An 18,435-nucleotide genomic window follows, 5' to 3' on the forward strand; every position below is an offset into this window, starting at 1 on the left:
AGGCACAATAAAAGCTAAATTTAATGAGCACTTACTACGCGAGGCTCAATTAGAAGGGACTCATAGGTAATAGCTAATTTTTACAGAGAAGGAAACTGAGGCACAAGGAAGCAGAAAAGCCGTGATTAGAAACCCAGGTCTAACTCAACCTGCATTCTTTCCTCCAGGACCCTATGCCTCTGCTGTGCTATTAAAAGACAGTACGAAGTGGAAGGTGCCAGCGGTCCGAGAACGTGGGCCTCCATCGCTTCTCCTGCAGCCGGAATCAACACGAGGGTCTTACTGATTCAACACCGGCTGGATTAACTGCTGTCAAAGGAGAGCGTGATGGATCAGTTCCGTATTAGGCACCGCCCAGTTTCTTACTGGTTGGTTTTAGTTGCCTCGACCAGGAAAGGGATGCTGTCTGGGAGAGGGATGCAGGATTTGCGTGCTTCTCCCCAGGGGTGTTCCCGGCAGCCGTGAGGCCCGGAACCCAAAGTCAGTGTCTCAGTTTCCCCCCGGAGGGCTGCTTCCGCTGCTCCCGGAAGCTGCACTCGCTGCGCGAGTAACAGCCTGGACTGTGTCGGAGGCGGTGCCGTTATGGACCTGGAGGAGGCGGTGAGCGGGCCGTGAGCCGGGCGGGCCGGGACAGCGGGGCGGGAGGAGAACGAAGCTGAGGAGAAAGGGTTGGAGGACGCGGACACGCTGTGGGGGCGGCCCCAGGCCGAAGGAGGGCGGGGCGGAAGGCTGCGGGGCGGGGAAAGGAATGGGGCTGGCGGGCGTGTGAGCTTGCGATTTGGGGAAAGAGGATGGAGGTTCTGGCAGGATGAGGTTGTGGGTGAAGGGGGAGCGGTATTAGCCGATATGGGTGTGTTTCAGGAGAAGGACGAAGTTGTGGATTGTGTAGGGTGGCCCCCCGCATGGCTCATCCTCTCTGGAGAGGACCACCTACAAGTTCCCTTTGATGTTGGGGCGGGCGAGGGAGCGCCGGGGTTGAAAGCTGAATGCCCCCAAGTAACCCCTGCCCGTCTTTGGGAACCCTCGCCACCGTTTGGTGCAGGGATTCCAAATTCGGTTGTGAGGACACTCCCAGTATTGATAGTTATCAATATGGGGTTAACGAAAACTTGACTAACTTGTCGAGATAAATTTGGCATTCATTTTTCACGTACTACATAAAATGCCGCACTCTTTATTAAAGGAGTATTCCATAATTAGATCAACCATAATAATGTCAAACACCAAAGAGTTGGAAATCAGTAATTTAGGAACAGCCTATGTATGTATAGAAGAATGATAGAAATAGAAGGCCTTGCTTATTGTAGATGCTCAATAGATGTGTATTGAATGATGGGTGGGTAACATCTGTAAATGCTGAGTGAATGCCATTAATCATAACTCACCATCAGCCTGTATACCTCTGAGTAGGGATCCTGTCTACTTTGCTCACCACTGAATCCCCAGCACTTAAATGCCTGGTACTACATAGTTGATACTCCTTGTATTACTGAATAAGTTGAAACTGGAAACAACCCTGATAAAAATCTGGTTCCTTTGTAGCGAGTACGTGTTTAGTGTCCTGGAGGAAGTTACAATGTATGCTATTTCTATTTTTAAGTCTCTATACTTAAACCTTGTCATCTTTTTTCATCCTAGCATTTTCAAGTTTTATTTACTCACCTTTTTTCCATTTTACGCCTACCGCCTTTTTTACCCCCATTTTCTCCCTCACACACTGCATATTTTAGAAATTTTAATTCCATTTCAAACTGCTCAGGAAACCGAATCTCTTTTCTCCCCATGTATAGGTAATCTCTCTGATATGTTTTCTATGATTTTTAATGTATAGGGTAAAATTGCAGGGAACCCTGTAGTAGAACTGCAGGCTTTAGGGACAATGCATTGAATGTGGTTTTCCTCTTTTCCTGCAGAAAGAGTTCAGAGAACGCTGTACTCAGTGTGCTGCTGTCTCTTGGGGTCTTACTGATGAAGGCAAATATTATTGCACTTCTTGCCACAACGTTACAGAAGTAAGTAACAGATCTCATATATAAATTTGCTCATGTTTTAAAAATTGCAATTTCAGCCTGATATTTGAGATAGTTCCTAAAGAATTGATCTATTTTTAATCACTCATGCAATGCCCAAATTCCAAGAATGTAAGTAGTCTTCAAGTGCTTACACAGGGATTAAGGAATTTGTAAATCAGATTTAGGGTGAGTTTTTGAAATTATGTTGGGCCATATATATGTATATATATATAAATGATTTCCAGATTCAGACAGTATAGTCTAAGGGGAAATAATTAAAATTGTATTTAGAAGATAATGCATTTTTAATTAGTTAATACTTATTTAAGAGTTTTTAATGTGTCGTGGTAGCTTAGAAGTTTGGAAGATGAAATGTTAGAAAGATTGAGGGCTGTTGAGAGTATTGGAAATATGCTTCATTATTATTTTTCTTCGTACAGTACCTTACAGATTACCAAGTCTTTTCTTACCCATAATTGAATTTCCCCCTTGTAACAATAGTATTTGAGATATATACTATTATGCATACCTGTAGACGCAGCAAGTAGGGCTCACCAGTAGAATGAGTTTGCCAAAGTCACACAGTTATAAAGTGTTGAGGCAGGAATTGAACCTGAGTCTTCTGACTTGAGTGTTCATTTTACCCCACTGCACCTGCCTCTTAAAATAGAGATTGTCATACTGTCCTATGCGGCATTGGTAAATGAGGTTACCTTCACCCTGAGGGGGGCTAGGTCCTGTTCTGGTTACACATCTTCAGGAAAATAACCAAAATAATCAAGGGTATGGACAGCCTGCTGCTGTTGGACAGGCTAAACATGCCAGGGCTCTTCTCTGGAAAAGGATTTGCTCAAAGTCTACAGAGCCAGGGAGGAACAAATATTACCTTCACCACATTGGCTTAAGAAAGGCAAATTTGGGACAGATGAAAGTAACTGTGTAGACTTCTGCTGCTGGCCAAGATGGAGTAACAGGCACCTGATTTACCTTCCTGCCCTAAATAACTGAAAACATGGAAAAATATATGAAACAAGTAAAAAAATATTTTCCCTTGAGAAAAGTGGTTAAGTTAGCTTGCAACTCAGTCACACAAGAGCTTTTCCTTTTCAATGACTGAGATAATCATTGTTCTTCTGTCTGCAGTGGCAATTCTTACGTCTCCTTCCCATTTAGTCACACCGTATTAAAAACATAAGTGCTCATTCAGTGAAATTGTTGGGGTGATGGATCTGTTTATTTTCTTGATTATGGTGATGGGTTCATGGACACACACACACACACACACCATATTGTATACTCTACTATGTGTAGTTTGATCCTCTGCTTTGATGCATGTTAAGGCACACTGGTAGTTTTACTCACTGTTGCTTTTATACCAGCAGTGCAAGTGTAAACACCATGAAGGAAGGTTCTGTCTAAATAGGCTGTTTGTCATTATCAGGTGAAGCCCACGTACAATTTTTGTAGAAATTAGACTACATTAACTAATTGCTTCTTTTATTTCTGTCTTTGATAATGTTTTTGTTCATTTCTGTCTGATGCAATCTGCTGCAATCATATTTTAACCTGAAAGATCCTGATACCACTCCCTAGTTCCATGTTTGAAAGGTTGTCAACCTGTATGGAGTAACTTCTCAAGAATGTAGCATTCTTGAAAGTGAACAACATGTTTATATAGGCCAAGAACTTAACTCGGGCCCTCCATACGATGGACAAAACTGTGTGGTTATTCTTGGCTTTGTGGCAGTCCAGGCATGGTCTTCATAGAGAATATGATGTGATAAGTGCTTCCTGCAGGGTGGTATTATAGTGTGGAGGTGTTGAGATCCGGTGGGCGGGGAATGGCTGAGGAGACGGTAGGTGCACCTATGAAGAGTAGAAGTCATGGTACAACTTAACCTATTTTCCTGTCCCTTTCATTGCCCTCCATCTTACTCTGTATATAGTCCTCAAGGTCTAGATACTCTATAATCTGGAAGAAACCTTCTGAATTGGTCAAGGAATTGGAATGTTCTCTTGGTATAGTTTATTCAGGAAAAAAGTTTTCAGGTCTTAAATCTGGCCAATTTGTATAATAGATATTCTTGCAAGTATTTCGTGGGCGTTTAGTAAAGGTGTAGTAGGTTAGAATTGTGGGAGTTTACTAGACTTTTATGATTATAAGTAAGAGCAAATTTATTGTAGAAAATTTGGAAATTATGAAGATGAAAGCTAAAATCACCAATAATCTCAACTCACAACATTTCAATAGCTTCCATTTAGTCTCTTTTTTTCTACGTACCAGAAGGGAAAGGGGATGTGGGTACGTCCTGTTGAATCTTCTGTCTTAATAAATGAAATGTTTCCCTGAGTCATCCTAAATATCTGTGGACATTTTAATTGACAGTTTAAATAGTCCACAACACAACCAACCATTCAGTAACTTAATTAAGTACAGCTCCAATTTAGATATTTAGCTTTTTCTAGCTTTTGGTTATTTTACATTTTATCTAGTCCAGATTTGAAAGCCCTTTTTTTCCTGCCTACTCTTGAGATGTTTTACCTGTGTCTCCTGGGTAACTGCTTTGGTATGTATTCTGCCGTGTCTTATGTTCTTACCGTGGCCAAGCAGGTTCACCAGAACTGCTTTGAATATGGTGTCTGTGACTAGGGAGATGTGTTCCAAAAATCCTGTTGCTGGAGACATTTCTTTTATTCTTAAAGTTGAAGATAAATTTCATTCTAAATCTCTAAATTTAGAGACATACATAAATGTTCCCTGTTGGTTAAAACTCTTCATCTTTTTTCCATCATTAGGACTTAATACTTGTGTGTGTGTGTGTGTGTGTGTGTGTGTGTGTGTGTGTACACGCATGCACGTGCCAGCCAAAATCTTAGGTATCAGCTCTTGAGATCACTTGGAATTGGAAACTTTGGGATGAGTTGTACTCACCATCTTGTCATTCTAAAAATCTGATAAATTCCATTAAAAATAAAAAGTAATACTTTTATAATTTCATAAATAAAGCTGTTTTAGAGTATTATTCAAACACACAGAAAAGTAGGATGAAACTAATCTGTGTGTAGGTTTGACATGGCCGATTACAATAAATACAGAAATTATTTTAATTCCAAAGTGTGCTTTGGATGCAGAGAAACATGAATATATTTGACTTTACTTTGGTTTAAAACAATTAAAAAGTGATTTGAAGTAAAATTAAAGTTTATTCATCTGACAGACATTTATTTAGTGTTCACTATAGTCCAGACACTGCTTTAGCTACTGAGTGATTTTGAATGAGAAACCAACAGAAAGGTTAATCAGAATGTTCCAATTTACGTAATTTTCCCAAAATCATTGGTCCTGGCACTCATTTGGTTCATTATACTTCCAGAACATGCTTAGAAATATATTTAGGGAGCTGTAAAGCTGTCTTTTTAATGGTCTATTTCTGTTTCCTGCAGAGATCTCAGGAAGTTATAAGCACCGAGGCTATTCCTAATACTAAAATACAAGCCATAAACCGGGGACTTAAAAGAAAAAGAAAACTTGGTAAGCTCTGTCTTCATAGTGCTTAGCATTCTTCAGTCATGTTTTTCACCTTCATGAATTGGGGATGTGGAATGGAATATTAAACAGATTCTAGAGAGTTGCCAGAATTTTAAGCAGATAATCCAAAATGGAATTAAAGTGGGTCATTATTCATGGTAAAATTGGAAGCAAATGTTGTAATGCATGTCTTTTTTTATCCTGCTTATTGTCAATGAGTTACTTTTCCAGTGGAGCAACTATTATGCAAAAAATAGTGATGGCAAAAGGAGCATATCTCTTTTTATCTGTTGGCATATGTTTTTCTGTTCTATATGTATCATCTATTATGAATATGGTTTTCTGTGCTTTTAAAGGAAAATGCTTATTTTCTGAAGTGATTCAGCTGGAATTGTCAGGTTAGGTGAGTTAAACCTGTTACTCAACTTTTAGAAATCCATTTTTCACATTGAATTTTGGACACACCATCTTAAAATATGGAAAATCATTTTCCATTAATATAGCCTCAGCATGGGTATGCTTTGAAAGGTAATCTAGTTCATTAATCCAATATGTTTAATTAACCATTTTTGAGAAGAATCTGATGTAAAGTCTATGATGCCTTTTATTTCTGTGACTAATTACCTAGGACCAGATTTTCAAGTTTGAACCTAGACTAATGATAATGGTGGACCCTTCTACATGAGGTATATTAAGCATACACACACATGAAATATATTTTATATATACATATAAATTTAATGAAATACATTGACACTCTTAAATGAATAACAGAGAAAATGCCTAAATGCTAACTTGCATTCCTGTTTAACTTTTAATAGTAACTATTTTTATTAGACTAAACCCTGAATACTTTTAATTAAATTGTATTAGGGTAAAACCTGATTAATTTGAACTTGACCTGTGTAAATAATTAAAATGTACAGTTTAAACTTAAATTGCTGAAAGAACTTCAGGTGCTTCAAATTTGATGCCAGGTGCCTTAGATTCAGTCTCAGACCCTAGTACCCTGTTTGTAAAATGAGAATGGTAATTCCATTTGTTATGCAAAATAGGAGCCCAGACACAGAACTTAAAGTACAACTCCATCAGTGTGTGAGAACAGTGTGCAGGAGAAATGAGAGCACACATGTACACAGCTTATAAAGCTTAAACTCCTTCAGCCTCAACTTGAGGGGGGCATCAAAATTACTGGCTTTCTAAGACCCTTTCCAGACATTGAGTTAGCGGGGATGGGGAGACCATGGAACATGGAGGTGAGGGCAGGGAGCAGGAGTCCCACGACATGGTGTAGAGATCTTGGAGTCATAGTAACAGACTTCAGAAGCTATGTGTCAAAAAGCTGATCGCATACTTTTCGAAAAGTACAGTATTTGCCCCGCAGGGATGGGTAAAACATAAGGGTCTTACCAGATTTTGACATTTTCTTTAACTGGTAGTTCTATTTAAACATGTGGCTCTTGTCTATTATGGTGGCAGATGTCTTCACAATTCCTTAGAATTGTTTTGAGGATCAAAGAAAATAACCAACTTACAATCCCTAGCACACATCTGGTACCTGGGCAGAACTCCTTGAGTATTTGTTTCTTTGCTTTCAATTTCTCCTTATAACCTTGAACCATTTCCAGAAAAGCAGAATGCCATTGAGCAGTTTATTATTTTTGAATGTTCTTAATGCGCTTTCTGTATGCCTGCACCCTCACGTCTTGGCTTTTGTTCATTTATTCTCCAAATACTCATTGTTCCCTTTCTTTGTGAGTTGGAATGGAGGAGTGTCAGAAGCAGTGGATGAGTACAGAGTATTCTTCCACTTAGGATGCTACTTGGGATATTCAGAACAGTATAGAGTTTTTAAATTTATTTTATTTTTTTTAACGTGACAGTTTTTCTGCCTTTTACATTAATGTTTCGGGAAAGTTACAGATAATTTAAAATATTTAAAATCTGATAAATTATGAAAATAATATTTAGCTTTAGCTTTTGTGGACAAATTTGCCACATTTGAAACAAGAGTAGGTAAGAATGGAAACCCTATTCAGGGATACAAAACAATTCCAGTAGCAATGTGTAAAACACAATTGTAACTATGTGGTAGCATTACAGTTAGTAAGTTAGGGATGCAAATGTCTGAAACATGTTATTTGTCATTTAGAGAAAGGCTGGGATTGGTATGTGTGTGAAGGTTTTCAGCACATACTTTGTCAACAAGCAGAAGCCTTAAAGACCCTTGGAGTAGGTCCAGAATTAAAGGTAAGTCCATTTGTGTCTAGGTGTTAGCTTCACATTTTGTTTTTTGAAGAATAGTAAGATTTAGAGTGAAACTAGAGTTTTGAGGAGAAAAGGAGGGTTATCGGTAATAACAGTAGGGCTACTGGAAGAATCCTTTTTCTGATATTTTTGTTTTAATCCTTTTATTAGATTAGCATTTCTCAAACTGTGTTCTACAGGATGCAAAAAAACAATACATCTAAAAGAAAATAAAGGTTTGCATCATCCGATATTTAGGAAACATTAGGTTAAACAAAGTAAAACAGCTTGGCAGACTTACTGGTGCCTTTTATGTGTCAATGTGCTTGTTTCATTTCCGAGGGCATGTAGTATGCAGTATTCACAATTTGAGAACAGAATCCTTTGGTGTGTGTATGTGTGTGTAGCCTCTATCAGGACGTGAGTTCCAGAATGCACTTCGGGGAGTGATACATTAAACCAGTGGTTCTCAAACTAGCATTTGTGTTGGAATCACCTGGAGGGCTTGTTAAACTACAGACTGCTGGACGCCATTCCAGAGTTTCTGATTCAGTAGTTCTGGAGAAAGCGCCAGAGTTTGCTTTCTAACAAGTTCCCAGGTGACACGGGTGCAGCCGGTTCAGGGACCACACTTGGACTTCGCTGCCTCACAGGAGTACCGTAATAGCCCTGTTATTATTTGAATTTCATACTTCTTCATCTAGTTGAAGCCATCTCAGGAATTCTTTAAAAGCCAGTTACTTAGCAATAAGTGGTTAGTGTACACTTGTTCCATGCCTATCACTGGAAACCAAGTGCTAAGAGATCTGGCCAAGATGGAGAGAGAGTTTTATGCATATGTGGAATGAATAAACACAACATTATATAACTGTATGCTCATAAGTGACATTAAAGGCAAAAAGAGAAGGGAGAAAGATCAATGTGGACTGACATCACCAAGGAAAGATTTGTAGAGGAGCCTTTGTTATTCACACCAGTGTCTGGGGCAGCCAAACAGAACGGCCTCTAGACCAGTGCATGGTCTGAAAGGACTCTGGGCCTACCCTGAAAAGTATTCTAGGAATTAAAAACTCAAAAACGTGAAACACCAGAGGTTTATGCATGACTGTCGTTGCATTAGGTAAGATTGCTGGTTAAGGCAAAGTAGATAAGAATACATTTAGATGGAGGGCATTATATAAAATACAAGCAATTTGGTGGTGTAGACGTGCCAGTGTACTTCTCATGACCTGAATCACCACTCATTTCCCTTCCACCTTAGAATGAAGTTTTACATAACTTTTGGAAGCGCTACCTTCAGAAGAGCAAGCAGGCCTATTGTAAAAACCCAGTGTATACCAGTAGAAGGAAAGCTACGGTAAGTGACAAGTCTGAAAAGTGGGACAAAAAGATGTTCGTAGTAAGAGGTAGAGATAAAGATGGGTTCAACCCTCTCTGGGTTTATGATGCTTGTCAGAGGATTTTCAGTGACAAGGTTTTATTACAGTCCAGAAGGACGGGGTCACTGATCTAACATTGGAATTAATTTTGAGTTCTTATTTGACTAGTTGAAACATAAAGAAATATATGGTTCAGTTCTAAGTAGAAACTTAAGAAATTTCTATAATTGTACCATTAAAAAATTTTTTTGCATATGTTATTCCTTTTGCTTGGAATACCTACTTACTTTACCTGACATTTCAAGATTTAGTTCAGTTATTGTCTCTTCTCAGGAGCCTTTATGTGAAGAAAAATAAGTTTGGGTGTCTTACAAGCCTCCTCTCCTCATTCCCCAGAGCAGCTATATTTTCAGCAGTTTTCTTTTAAATGTGCCATGGTACATTTTATTTGGGGTAGGGGAGGCTTCTACTGCTGAGAAAGGCAGGTTTGGTAAACTTCGATGTGTTTGTTTGTGGTTCTTATTCTCCAGGGCTGAAAAGAGATTCTGAATCTATTTGACACGTATTTGTTGAGAGCTTGCAAACTTGGCCCAGTGTGTTTCCTTGTCTGGTTGGGGTCTCATGGGTCCCATATGCAGAGTTTATTGGCCCAGGACTGAGAAACCCAGGTCTCGTGAAAGGAATCGGTCGAATAGGTCTAAGAAGGAGAAGTTTAGAGGAGTCAAGCCATACAAGATACAATGATAAAAGTGGGAATAACCTAAGGAAATAGCTTAGGAAATATCCATTCTAAACATGAGACAATGAATTTAAATAAACTCAAGAGAAATTTACTTGAGAAATTTACTCAAGTAAATTACTGGGAAAAGCAACATGTTATAATCATAGAATTATGAAACATTATTCTATCTTGATTCAGGAGGCAGGTACTTCTCAAGAAAAGCAAAAGATGCTATGTGATCCTAAGGTGACCTTGGAAAGAGAAAAAAAAAAACAGAATCATCCCAACTATTAAGAACCTCATATTTAAAATTAAATAGCTAAGGTATTTGTTGGTTACATTTATGCACTGAGGCTTTGCCTAGCACATAGAAAATTTGAATCAGAACCTGGGATTTTCTCTGACACTTTAATATTTTCAGGTTAACGTAAGATATTTAAAAAGGTTTTGTTGACTTGAGTAAGCACACATCTAAAGTACTATTAGCATCACACTAAAATCTTCCTTAGTGAATAAATAAGCAATAAGCAAAATTTTAAACTGATATATAATTGGTGTATCAGTTATATATGATTTTTATCAAAAGAATACAGCTATACTCTCATTTGAAAAGAAAAAGTGCTTTTAAACAAGTGCTTTTAAATTAAAAGCTAAGTCTTCTCAATTACTCAGTAACCTCATCTTGGTGCTTCGGGTGTAGATACTCCAAGAATAGGTCTACATGTGAATCCTGGCTCCACTGCTTTTGACTTGTGTGATCTTGGGTGAAATAAATTACTGAAAACTTACAGAAAAAGCAAGCAAACAAGCAAGTATATAAATCAGGGTCAGGGGAATAGAAAATGGGGCAGCAACGAAGGGTGCTATTTGGTCTGGAGTGGTCAGGGAAGGCTTCCCTGATGAGGGATCATAGGGAAGTGAGAGAGGAAGCCCTGAAGACAGCTAGGGAGAGAAATGTGGGCCTCACCCACAGCTACTGAATCAGTCTTCATTTCAGCCCAGCTCCTAAGTGCCTCCTGTCTGTGCTCAAGTGTCAGAAGCACTGCTCTAGATGAGCATCGATGACGTCTGGGACCAGCTGGTAGCAATGGCAATGATAAGTGATAGGATTCTAGATAAACTTTGGGTAGAACCAACAGAATTTCCTGATGGATTGCATGTGGGGTGTGAGAGAAAGAGAGAAGTCATCAAGGATGACTCTTAAGGATTTTGACCTGAGCAGCTGGAAGGAAGGAGTTGCCATCAACTGAAGTAACAGGTGGAACAGGAAGATGAATGGTTCAGTTTGGGCATGTTAAGTTTGAGACTGCTATTAGACATCCAAGAGGAACTGTCAAGTACAATTCTTCAGTTTAGAAGAGGGGTCTGGGCTGGAGGTACAAATTTGGAAGCTGTCAATTTATACTATAATCATCAAATCTAAAATGCTGTTTGTAAGATGCGCCATGATTTTAGAATTGAAAACAGTATAGTAAGTGGAAAACCACAGGATGAGATGACATCACCAAGGAGTGAAGACAGAAGAGGACAAAGAATTGAGCTCTGGGCCACTCTAGGACGAAGATGTCTGGGGTAGAGGAGGAACCGGCCAAGAAGTCTGAGGAGCAGCTGGTGAAGCCAAGAGAGTGAGGGGCTCATTCTGGAAACTAAGGAACAAAGTGTTGCAAGAAGAGGGGAATGCCTGCCTGGTCAGGAGGGCAGGGAGCTGAAAATTGATGAGTGGAGCAGTAGGACCAAAAGATTTATTGGAATGGGGGTAGAATGTAGACCGGCAGGAGAGTAATTGGAGACATCAAGTCTGGACAACTCAAGGCATTTTTGCTGCAAGGAAGTACAGGCAGACCTCAAATATTGCGAGTTGAGAGCCAGACCACCGAAATTAGTGAGTATCTCAATAAAGCAAGTTGTCATTGTTTTGCTGGTGGAGGGTCTTGCCTTCAATTTGTGAAAAATGCAACATCTGTGAAGTGCAATAAAGTGAAGCGCAGTGAGACAAAGTATGCCTACACAAAGAAATTGGATCGTAGCCGGAGTCAAGGAAAGTTTTTTGTCACGTGGGCTAAATGAGAGCATATTTATGTACTGAGAGGAATGATACAGAACAGAGAAGAAATGTTCAGGGGAGGACGAGAGAGAAAAATGAATGATAATCTTTGAGGAAAAAGAGAGGTGGGCTTGAATGCACAAAGGAAGAAACAGAAACAGGCTTTAGATGGGAGCTGCGAGTCCGCCAGAAGAATAAGACAGATGGTCGGCAGATGGTTGCCTGCATGAACCTGTGGAAGTTTTCCTCTGATTGCTTCAGTTTTCTCAGGGAGCCCGTGCCCATCTGCCACTTTATAGTGTATCCAGCGTCTCATGTGCTTGCCTGCAGAGAGGGATGTGCTTCACAGAGGACACACGTATCTTATCCTGGATTGTTGTTTTGCTTTATTCTCCTCTGATGTTCCTTAACATCAGTCTTATTTCCTCTTAATAAGGTTGAGACTCTTGGCCTGCATGGCTGAGAGTGTGGCTTTTTCACTGTGATCAGTTCCCCCTGAGAAGTTAGTGTCAGCCAGCGGACCTTTCTTTAGCCACCATTCCAACCAGAAATGCGTGAACAATTAAACAGTGCTGTGAGATAGTATGTGCTTGTCAATTAAGTGTTGTAAATAGTAAGTGCCACAGGAGTTCAAGGAAATAAGAAATGACTGAAGAAGAGTCTGTTGGAAAGATGATGTGATAGAGTAAGTAATGAGTTGGAGAGAGGGAGAAAAGATAGTCCAGGCAGGAGAGATGGAATTAGCAAAAGTACCAAGCAAAAGTTCCCCAGGTGGGCTCGGTAAGGAGAGGCCAGCGGTGTGCATGAGTCATTCTCGGTGTAGTCACAGGGAGAAGGAAGCTGGCAGCCTGTTTCCTGCTCACCCTTGTCTGTAGCCCTTCTTCGGGAAGCGCTGCCAGGAGCCACCTGGGAGCCCGGGTGGGAGTGAAGGTCTTTCAGTGTTAGGGGCTCAGCAGACAATTGTGATTCTCTAGAGTGGTTTCTCTTATGGTGCTTGCGATGGTCAGGAATTCTTTAAGTTCATGGAAATTAACTGCATTTTAAAATTTCTACACAATAATTTTACTTATGTTATTTTGCAAATAGGTATTGGAAGAAAATCCAAGTCATTCAGACTGGGATAGTGCGCCTGAACTGCTAAGTGACTTTAGCTGCCCTACTTTTGTTGAAAGTGAAGCAGAGTCTCAGCCTGATGACCACATTCGAAAGCCTTTCTCCATCAGCAAAGCATCACAGTCAGGTAAAAATGAGCATCAGATTACCCAGAGTTTTAAAGCTGGTGCTGCATCTTAAAAATCATGTAGTCCAATCTCTTCATATTCCAAGGAAAGGAACTTGGCCTAGCAAAGTCATACGAATAGGAGAAAGGTAAATTAAGTGAAATCTTAGTGTAATTTTTAAAAAGGTACATTGTCTCCACAGTAGTATTTTTGTGTGATGTTGAAAGGGAGCTAAACAGTAAGTAGATCCAGAAAGAAGGAGGCTAATTCAGTAAGGGTCGTGTATATGTGGGGGCTCAGAATTTTCTAAGAAAATTTGCAGTGGAGAAATGGTAGAACTTAGCCATATGGTAAGATAGACAGAAGTCAAAGATGATATGCCCAATTTCTAAGCCTAGACCAAAGCAAGCTGAATAAAGCTTCCACATTACATGTGTGTATGTGTATCTATTTTCTGATTTAATTTCATAATTTAAAATAGCCAAAAAGTATATTTAAGGTTACAGATACAGACCTTCTCTTCAAAGCATTTATTCGTGATTTTAGTTGTTTTTATACTACATTAAAAAGAAAACAAAAACACGATGGAAAACAGACCTCAAAGAACAGACCAGGCCTTACTGTATATTACTCGAGTCTGGATGTGTGCTGACAGAGTTCTTTGGGAGATACATAGTAGCTTCCAAACCCTCAGGTGTTAGATATTGTTGGAATCTGGGTTAAGTGTTGTTATATAAAATTTTCAACAAAACATTTCTTGTATGGGCTGCTGCTTTGCAAGCCCCTTGCCCTCCAAAGGTTAAAAACTTCTTTTATCAACATATCTGCATTTCTTGCTAGACTGCACCGTGACACAGATGTCAGCTAAGTTACTTTTCTGTCCCAAGAAGTAAAGAAGTTAGATTCCTAGAATAATTGGGCAGCTGTGAACCTCTGGAGTTTCCTTCGTGCTTTCAGGAGCCTGAACTCCTAGAGGACTGTGACTAAAACCATCCAAGCCTTTTAAAGCATCATAATTGTTTCCGTATGTGTAGGGTTTTGTGTGTTTGTTTTTTAGTAAGTGATGATCCTTGGGGCTTTATTTTAGTATTGACATTAAAAGTAACTATTAATACAACTCTTATTACAAAACTACAAAATACATGATAGTTCCAAAGAAAATAAAATCACCAGTTATCATACCACCCAGAAATAGCCACTATTGCTGTAGTAAATCATTCCAGAAAGTTCTTCGTGTGTGTGTGTGTGTGTGTGTGTGTGTGTGTGTGTGTGTAATAGAAAGGAGTTGTTTTTGTAAAAATGAACTATTTCTTCATTCTTTACCTTTTTACTCAAAATTCTATATGCATGTAATTAAAATATATTTATAAGGCTTGTTGTAAAAGTTTTTTTAAATAAGAAATATAAAAATTGTAGTCCACTGTTTCTGCTAAATGGCCTGCTTCTAAAAGGCCTTCATTTTCAACTTTTCTGCAGCCTTTACATCTCTGTGTCACAGGGTCTCATACTACGTGCTGAATTCTGGTTTGGGATATTAGCCATTAAGTTCCCTCCATGGAAGATGAAGTCTTAGCTCTTTCACACATTCTTCACTGCCTCTCCTCCCACATAGTCACTAGTAACAATTTTGCATTTTTTACTCTTTATCTGAAATTATAATTACATAATTGTAATTTTTTGCTAGATTAATATTTAGTGCTTTGATTATTATAAATGTATAAATGCTACTCAGAACTGAGCCACATAACTTACCATGATTACACTTTTTGCACATCCTTGGTTTTTCTATACTGGTAATTGTTTCATTTTCTATTTATTACTAATGTATTATTTATTAATAATGTATCTCCATACTTCTTCCCAGTTCTGAAGTAAATCTCTCAACTACTTGGATGTTCTGTCAGTTTCATCTTCTAGAAGAAGGCTTTCTGGAGCACCTGACCTGCTCTGATCTAGAATAAGTCTCTAGACCTGTGACCCGGCTGTCTGGGATCTCTTTACCACCACCCTGAGGTTTCTGTCACTTGTCTTTCGTTAAATTCCTTTTTCCTTGATCCCATATTATCTTCTTTGCTGGTTTACCGCCTCATTTTTGTGGAGCATTTTTTTCTTATTTTGCTGAGGATATTAATGATACTTCCCCCACCCAATTTGACTGTTTTGGCCCCTGCTTTTTATACAGTTATGCGCCATATAATGACGTTTTGGTGAACGAGGGACTGCGTGTACGCTGTCGTCCCATAGATTATAATGGACTATAAGCAAAATGTTTGAGATGTTGGAAAGAAAGGTTGGACCCAACTCTGATGATGAATTTACGGCTGGCTCTGGGTGCTTTACATAGAGGAGGAGGCTTCATGTGGTGTTTACCTGCCATGTGCCCCCAGGGCTGGGACCCAGAGTTGGGGAGGGAGCGACCATGCTGGGGAGGAGGGGAAGCCACCCTACTCCTGCCTCCTGCGTGCACAAACTCACTTCCCTTTGCTCCATTTGTCTCTTTCTCTTTCTTACCAGCCCCATTCCTCTCATTCTCAGTCTGAGTCTCTCTCTCCTCCCATTCTCTCTTTTATTATTTGTTGTCTCAAGCTTTAATCTCTCCGGATCTCTTTTGATCTCTGCTCTCCCTTTCTCTCCCCTTCTCTTCCCTCTCTGCCTTCTTCCTCCCCCCCACCCCATGTTTCCCTCTGATGGGCTCCTCCCTCCCAGCCCGCCACCCCCAGAGCACCTAGGTGTGTAGTAGGCTATACTGTCTAGGTTGGTGTAAGTACACTGTATGATGTTCCCATGACAATGAATTTCTCAGAACGTATCCTTGTTATGACTGTATTAGAGGCTTTCTTCAAATGTTTAGTGAGCCTAAGACGGCTACTCCTGTTATAGAATGGAGACTAAAGGTTGGTTTAAAGCATTGTACCATGGTGAGTCGTCAGCTCTGCTCTGCGTGAGAGGCTGATCTAGCTGGGTTGTTTTCTTAGTGATCATCCAGCAGTCTTTTCCCCCAGAGCTGATCAGATTTCCCAGAGAAATCTCGTGGAGTCTTCTGGTTGGAGGGTGTAATCCTGGCTGTTCTGGGAAGTGGGCCGGAAGAGAGGGCCTGAGGGGAGTGGGGGTTGTTTCAAGACTCAGCATGTAAACTTTCACTTAATCTTGCTATTTTCAGTGAGATACTCCTACACTCTCAACTGACGTGCCTTAGTCCAGAGACCTGTTTTTTAGTCTCTCTAGAGGAGAAACTTCCGATTTTCTGCCAAGTTTGGGGAGGAGCAATCATTTGGCTGCATGGAGTTGGGGCAGGAATCTGAGTAACTGCTTCTTAATCAGACTTTTAAGCAGTTGTCCTGGTGTTAGCCCTACCTTCACCCAATTTCCGGGGGTACCTGCTTCAATCAGCTCCTGAGCCTTCTTTAGAGACTTTAGGGGGAAAACAGATGGGATTTTGGCTTTCCCTACTGCTGGCTTTGAGTCCATCTTTCCCAGTACCGCTAAGGCAGTAATCACCTGTCCGTATACTTTCCAGCTTTTAAAATTTTATTGCTGTTGTCTCCTTTTCCATGTTATTTGTTCTTGGGTTTATATATTTTAAAAAGTCTATATAATTGTTGTAGTGAGACAGAGCAGAGGCTAATGTGTGTTTCCAATTTGCCATCTTAACTGGAAGTAGTTACATGTTTCATATCTATATTTTTTTAACATAATATTTTATGGAAATCTGTGCCCTTATGTATTCTTTTAGAACAGTCATCCTCAAACTTTAGCATCCATCAGGACCCCTGCAGGGCTTGCTAGAACACAGACTAGTACAGCTCATGGGTTCTCATGTGATGCTAATACAGCTGGCCCAGGAATGACACTTGAGAACCACTGAGTTAAAACATTGTGTAAATTGCTATGTAGTCTACCATTGTATGGTGTTATTTATTAAAATTTCTATTGTCACTTAGGTTGTAAGTTTTTTTTTCCACATCATAAACAGTGCTGCCACAACATGCCTTGACTCTGAATCTTTGCATGTTTTAAAAGTCATTTCACTGGTATGAAAATCTTAGAAGTAGAACTGTAAGACCTGTTTGCTCCCAAATACTTGTTGGATTCCTGCTCCGTGCTGCGGCCGTTCCGGGCGCTGGGACACTGTTGTACGAGGCTGTCTGCCTCCAAGGTGCTTAGGTTGTAGTGGGTGGAGCTGGGCAATAAATGCACATAAGAAAAGGTCAGGTACTGATAAATGCCCGAAGAAAGCATTTACGGGATTTGGGAAAAGGTATTTTCAGGAATAATTTGAAGAGTTTTTGTCCAAGAAAGCTCGGAGTCTCTCAGGGTCATTCCCACTCCTGCTTTCTATCTACCCTCACTTCTGGCTTCAGAATCCTGGATTCTAAAATTCCTTTCTCTAGCCCTGCCTCTCCTCTGAACTATAGATTTTTATATTCAGTTTCCCCCTCAACATTTCCATTTGTACATTTAATAAGATCTTACACTCACCATGTACAATTATGATATTTTGATTTCTCTCATCAAACCTCTTTTGCCATCTTCCTTGTCTCAGTAAGTGGCGTCTCCATTCTTCTCGCTGCTCAGACCAGAAACCTTCGGATCACACTTGTCTTCTGTTTTTCTGTCCAGTCCTTTAGCAGATCCTTTTGACTCTGCCTTCAGAGTGTGTTCAGGATCCCGCCATCTCTCCCCTGCAGTGTGTCCCCGGTCCAGGAGCCGCTCATACTCTCCTGGAGGGCTGCAGGCCTGTGTCCGCTCGCCCTCCTAGAGCTCCATGCTTCATCTAGCAGCCAGTGACCTTTGTAAAACGTAAATGAGATCAGGTTCTCCTCTGTTTACAACTCTCCAGAAACTTCTTATACTTAAAATAAAATCCAAAGTACAAGTCATGACCTACCCAGCCTTACGTAATATGCTTTCTTACTCTGTCCTGTGTCATCTCCTACCACTGTCTCTTCACCCATGATGCTCTTGCCCCACCGGCTTCCTTGTCCCTTCAAGTTCATTCCTGCTGATACACTTGGTGTTCTTCCTGAGATCCTCAAGACTTCTCTCTGAATTCATTCGGGTCTGCTCAGATGTCACCTTCCCCAAGAGGCTTCTCTGACCACTCAGATAAAATAGCACGTCTGTCCCCTTCCCTTCTCTTTCTTTGCATGCCCCTACGTTGCTATGTGCTATGTAACAGTTACCACCATCTGTCAGTTGTAATTTTTTTGTTTATTGACTGCCTCCCATTACTAGGATGTAGGTTCCAAGAGAGATGAGATGCTGTTCACTGTCATCTCCTCA

At 40.1% G+C, this 18,435-nt stretch overlaps 1 protein-coding gene across 3 annotated transcripts in view; it reads left to right on the forward strand.

Annotated features, from left to right (window-relative positions):
* Positions 1-464: 464 nt before the first annotated feature.
* TAF1B (TATA-box binding protein associated factor, RNA polymerase I subunit B) overlaps positions 465-18,435 on the forward strand; it is a 70,480-nt gene continuing 52,509 nt past the window's right edge. For 2 of the 3 annotated variants that reach the window (XM_019755962.2, XM_019755964.2), the window contains exons 1-6: positions 465-600; positions 1,914-2,012; positions 5,457-5,544; positions 7,694-7,791; positions 9,050-9,145; positions 13,019-13,172. In XM_019755962.2, coding sequence (XP_019611521.2) covers positions 583-600; positions 1,914-2,012; positions 5,457-5,544; positions 7,694-7,791; positions 9,050-9,145; positions 13,019-13,172 — 553 coding nt within the window. In that variant the 5' untranslated portion in view covers positions 465-582. Of the gene's footprint in view, positions 601-1,913; positions 2,013-5,456; positions 5,545-7,693; positions 7,792-9,049; positions 9,146-13,018; positions 13,173-15,034; positions 15,166-18,435 lie in introns of those variants that run through there. The other variant, XM_074331677.1, reaches the window with a different exon arrangement.

Source organism: Rhinolophus sinicus, linkage group LG05 (assembly GCF_036562045.2).
Source record: "Rhinolophus sinicus isolate RSC01 linkage group LG05, ASM3656204v1, whole genome shotgun sequence".
Taxonomy (NCBI): domain Eukaryota; kingdom Metazoa; phylum Chordata; class Mammalia; order Chiroptera; family Rhinolophidae; genus Rhinolophus; species Rhinolophus sinicus.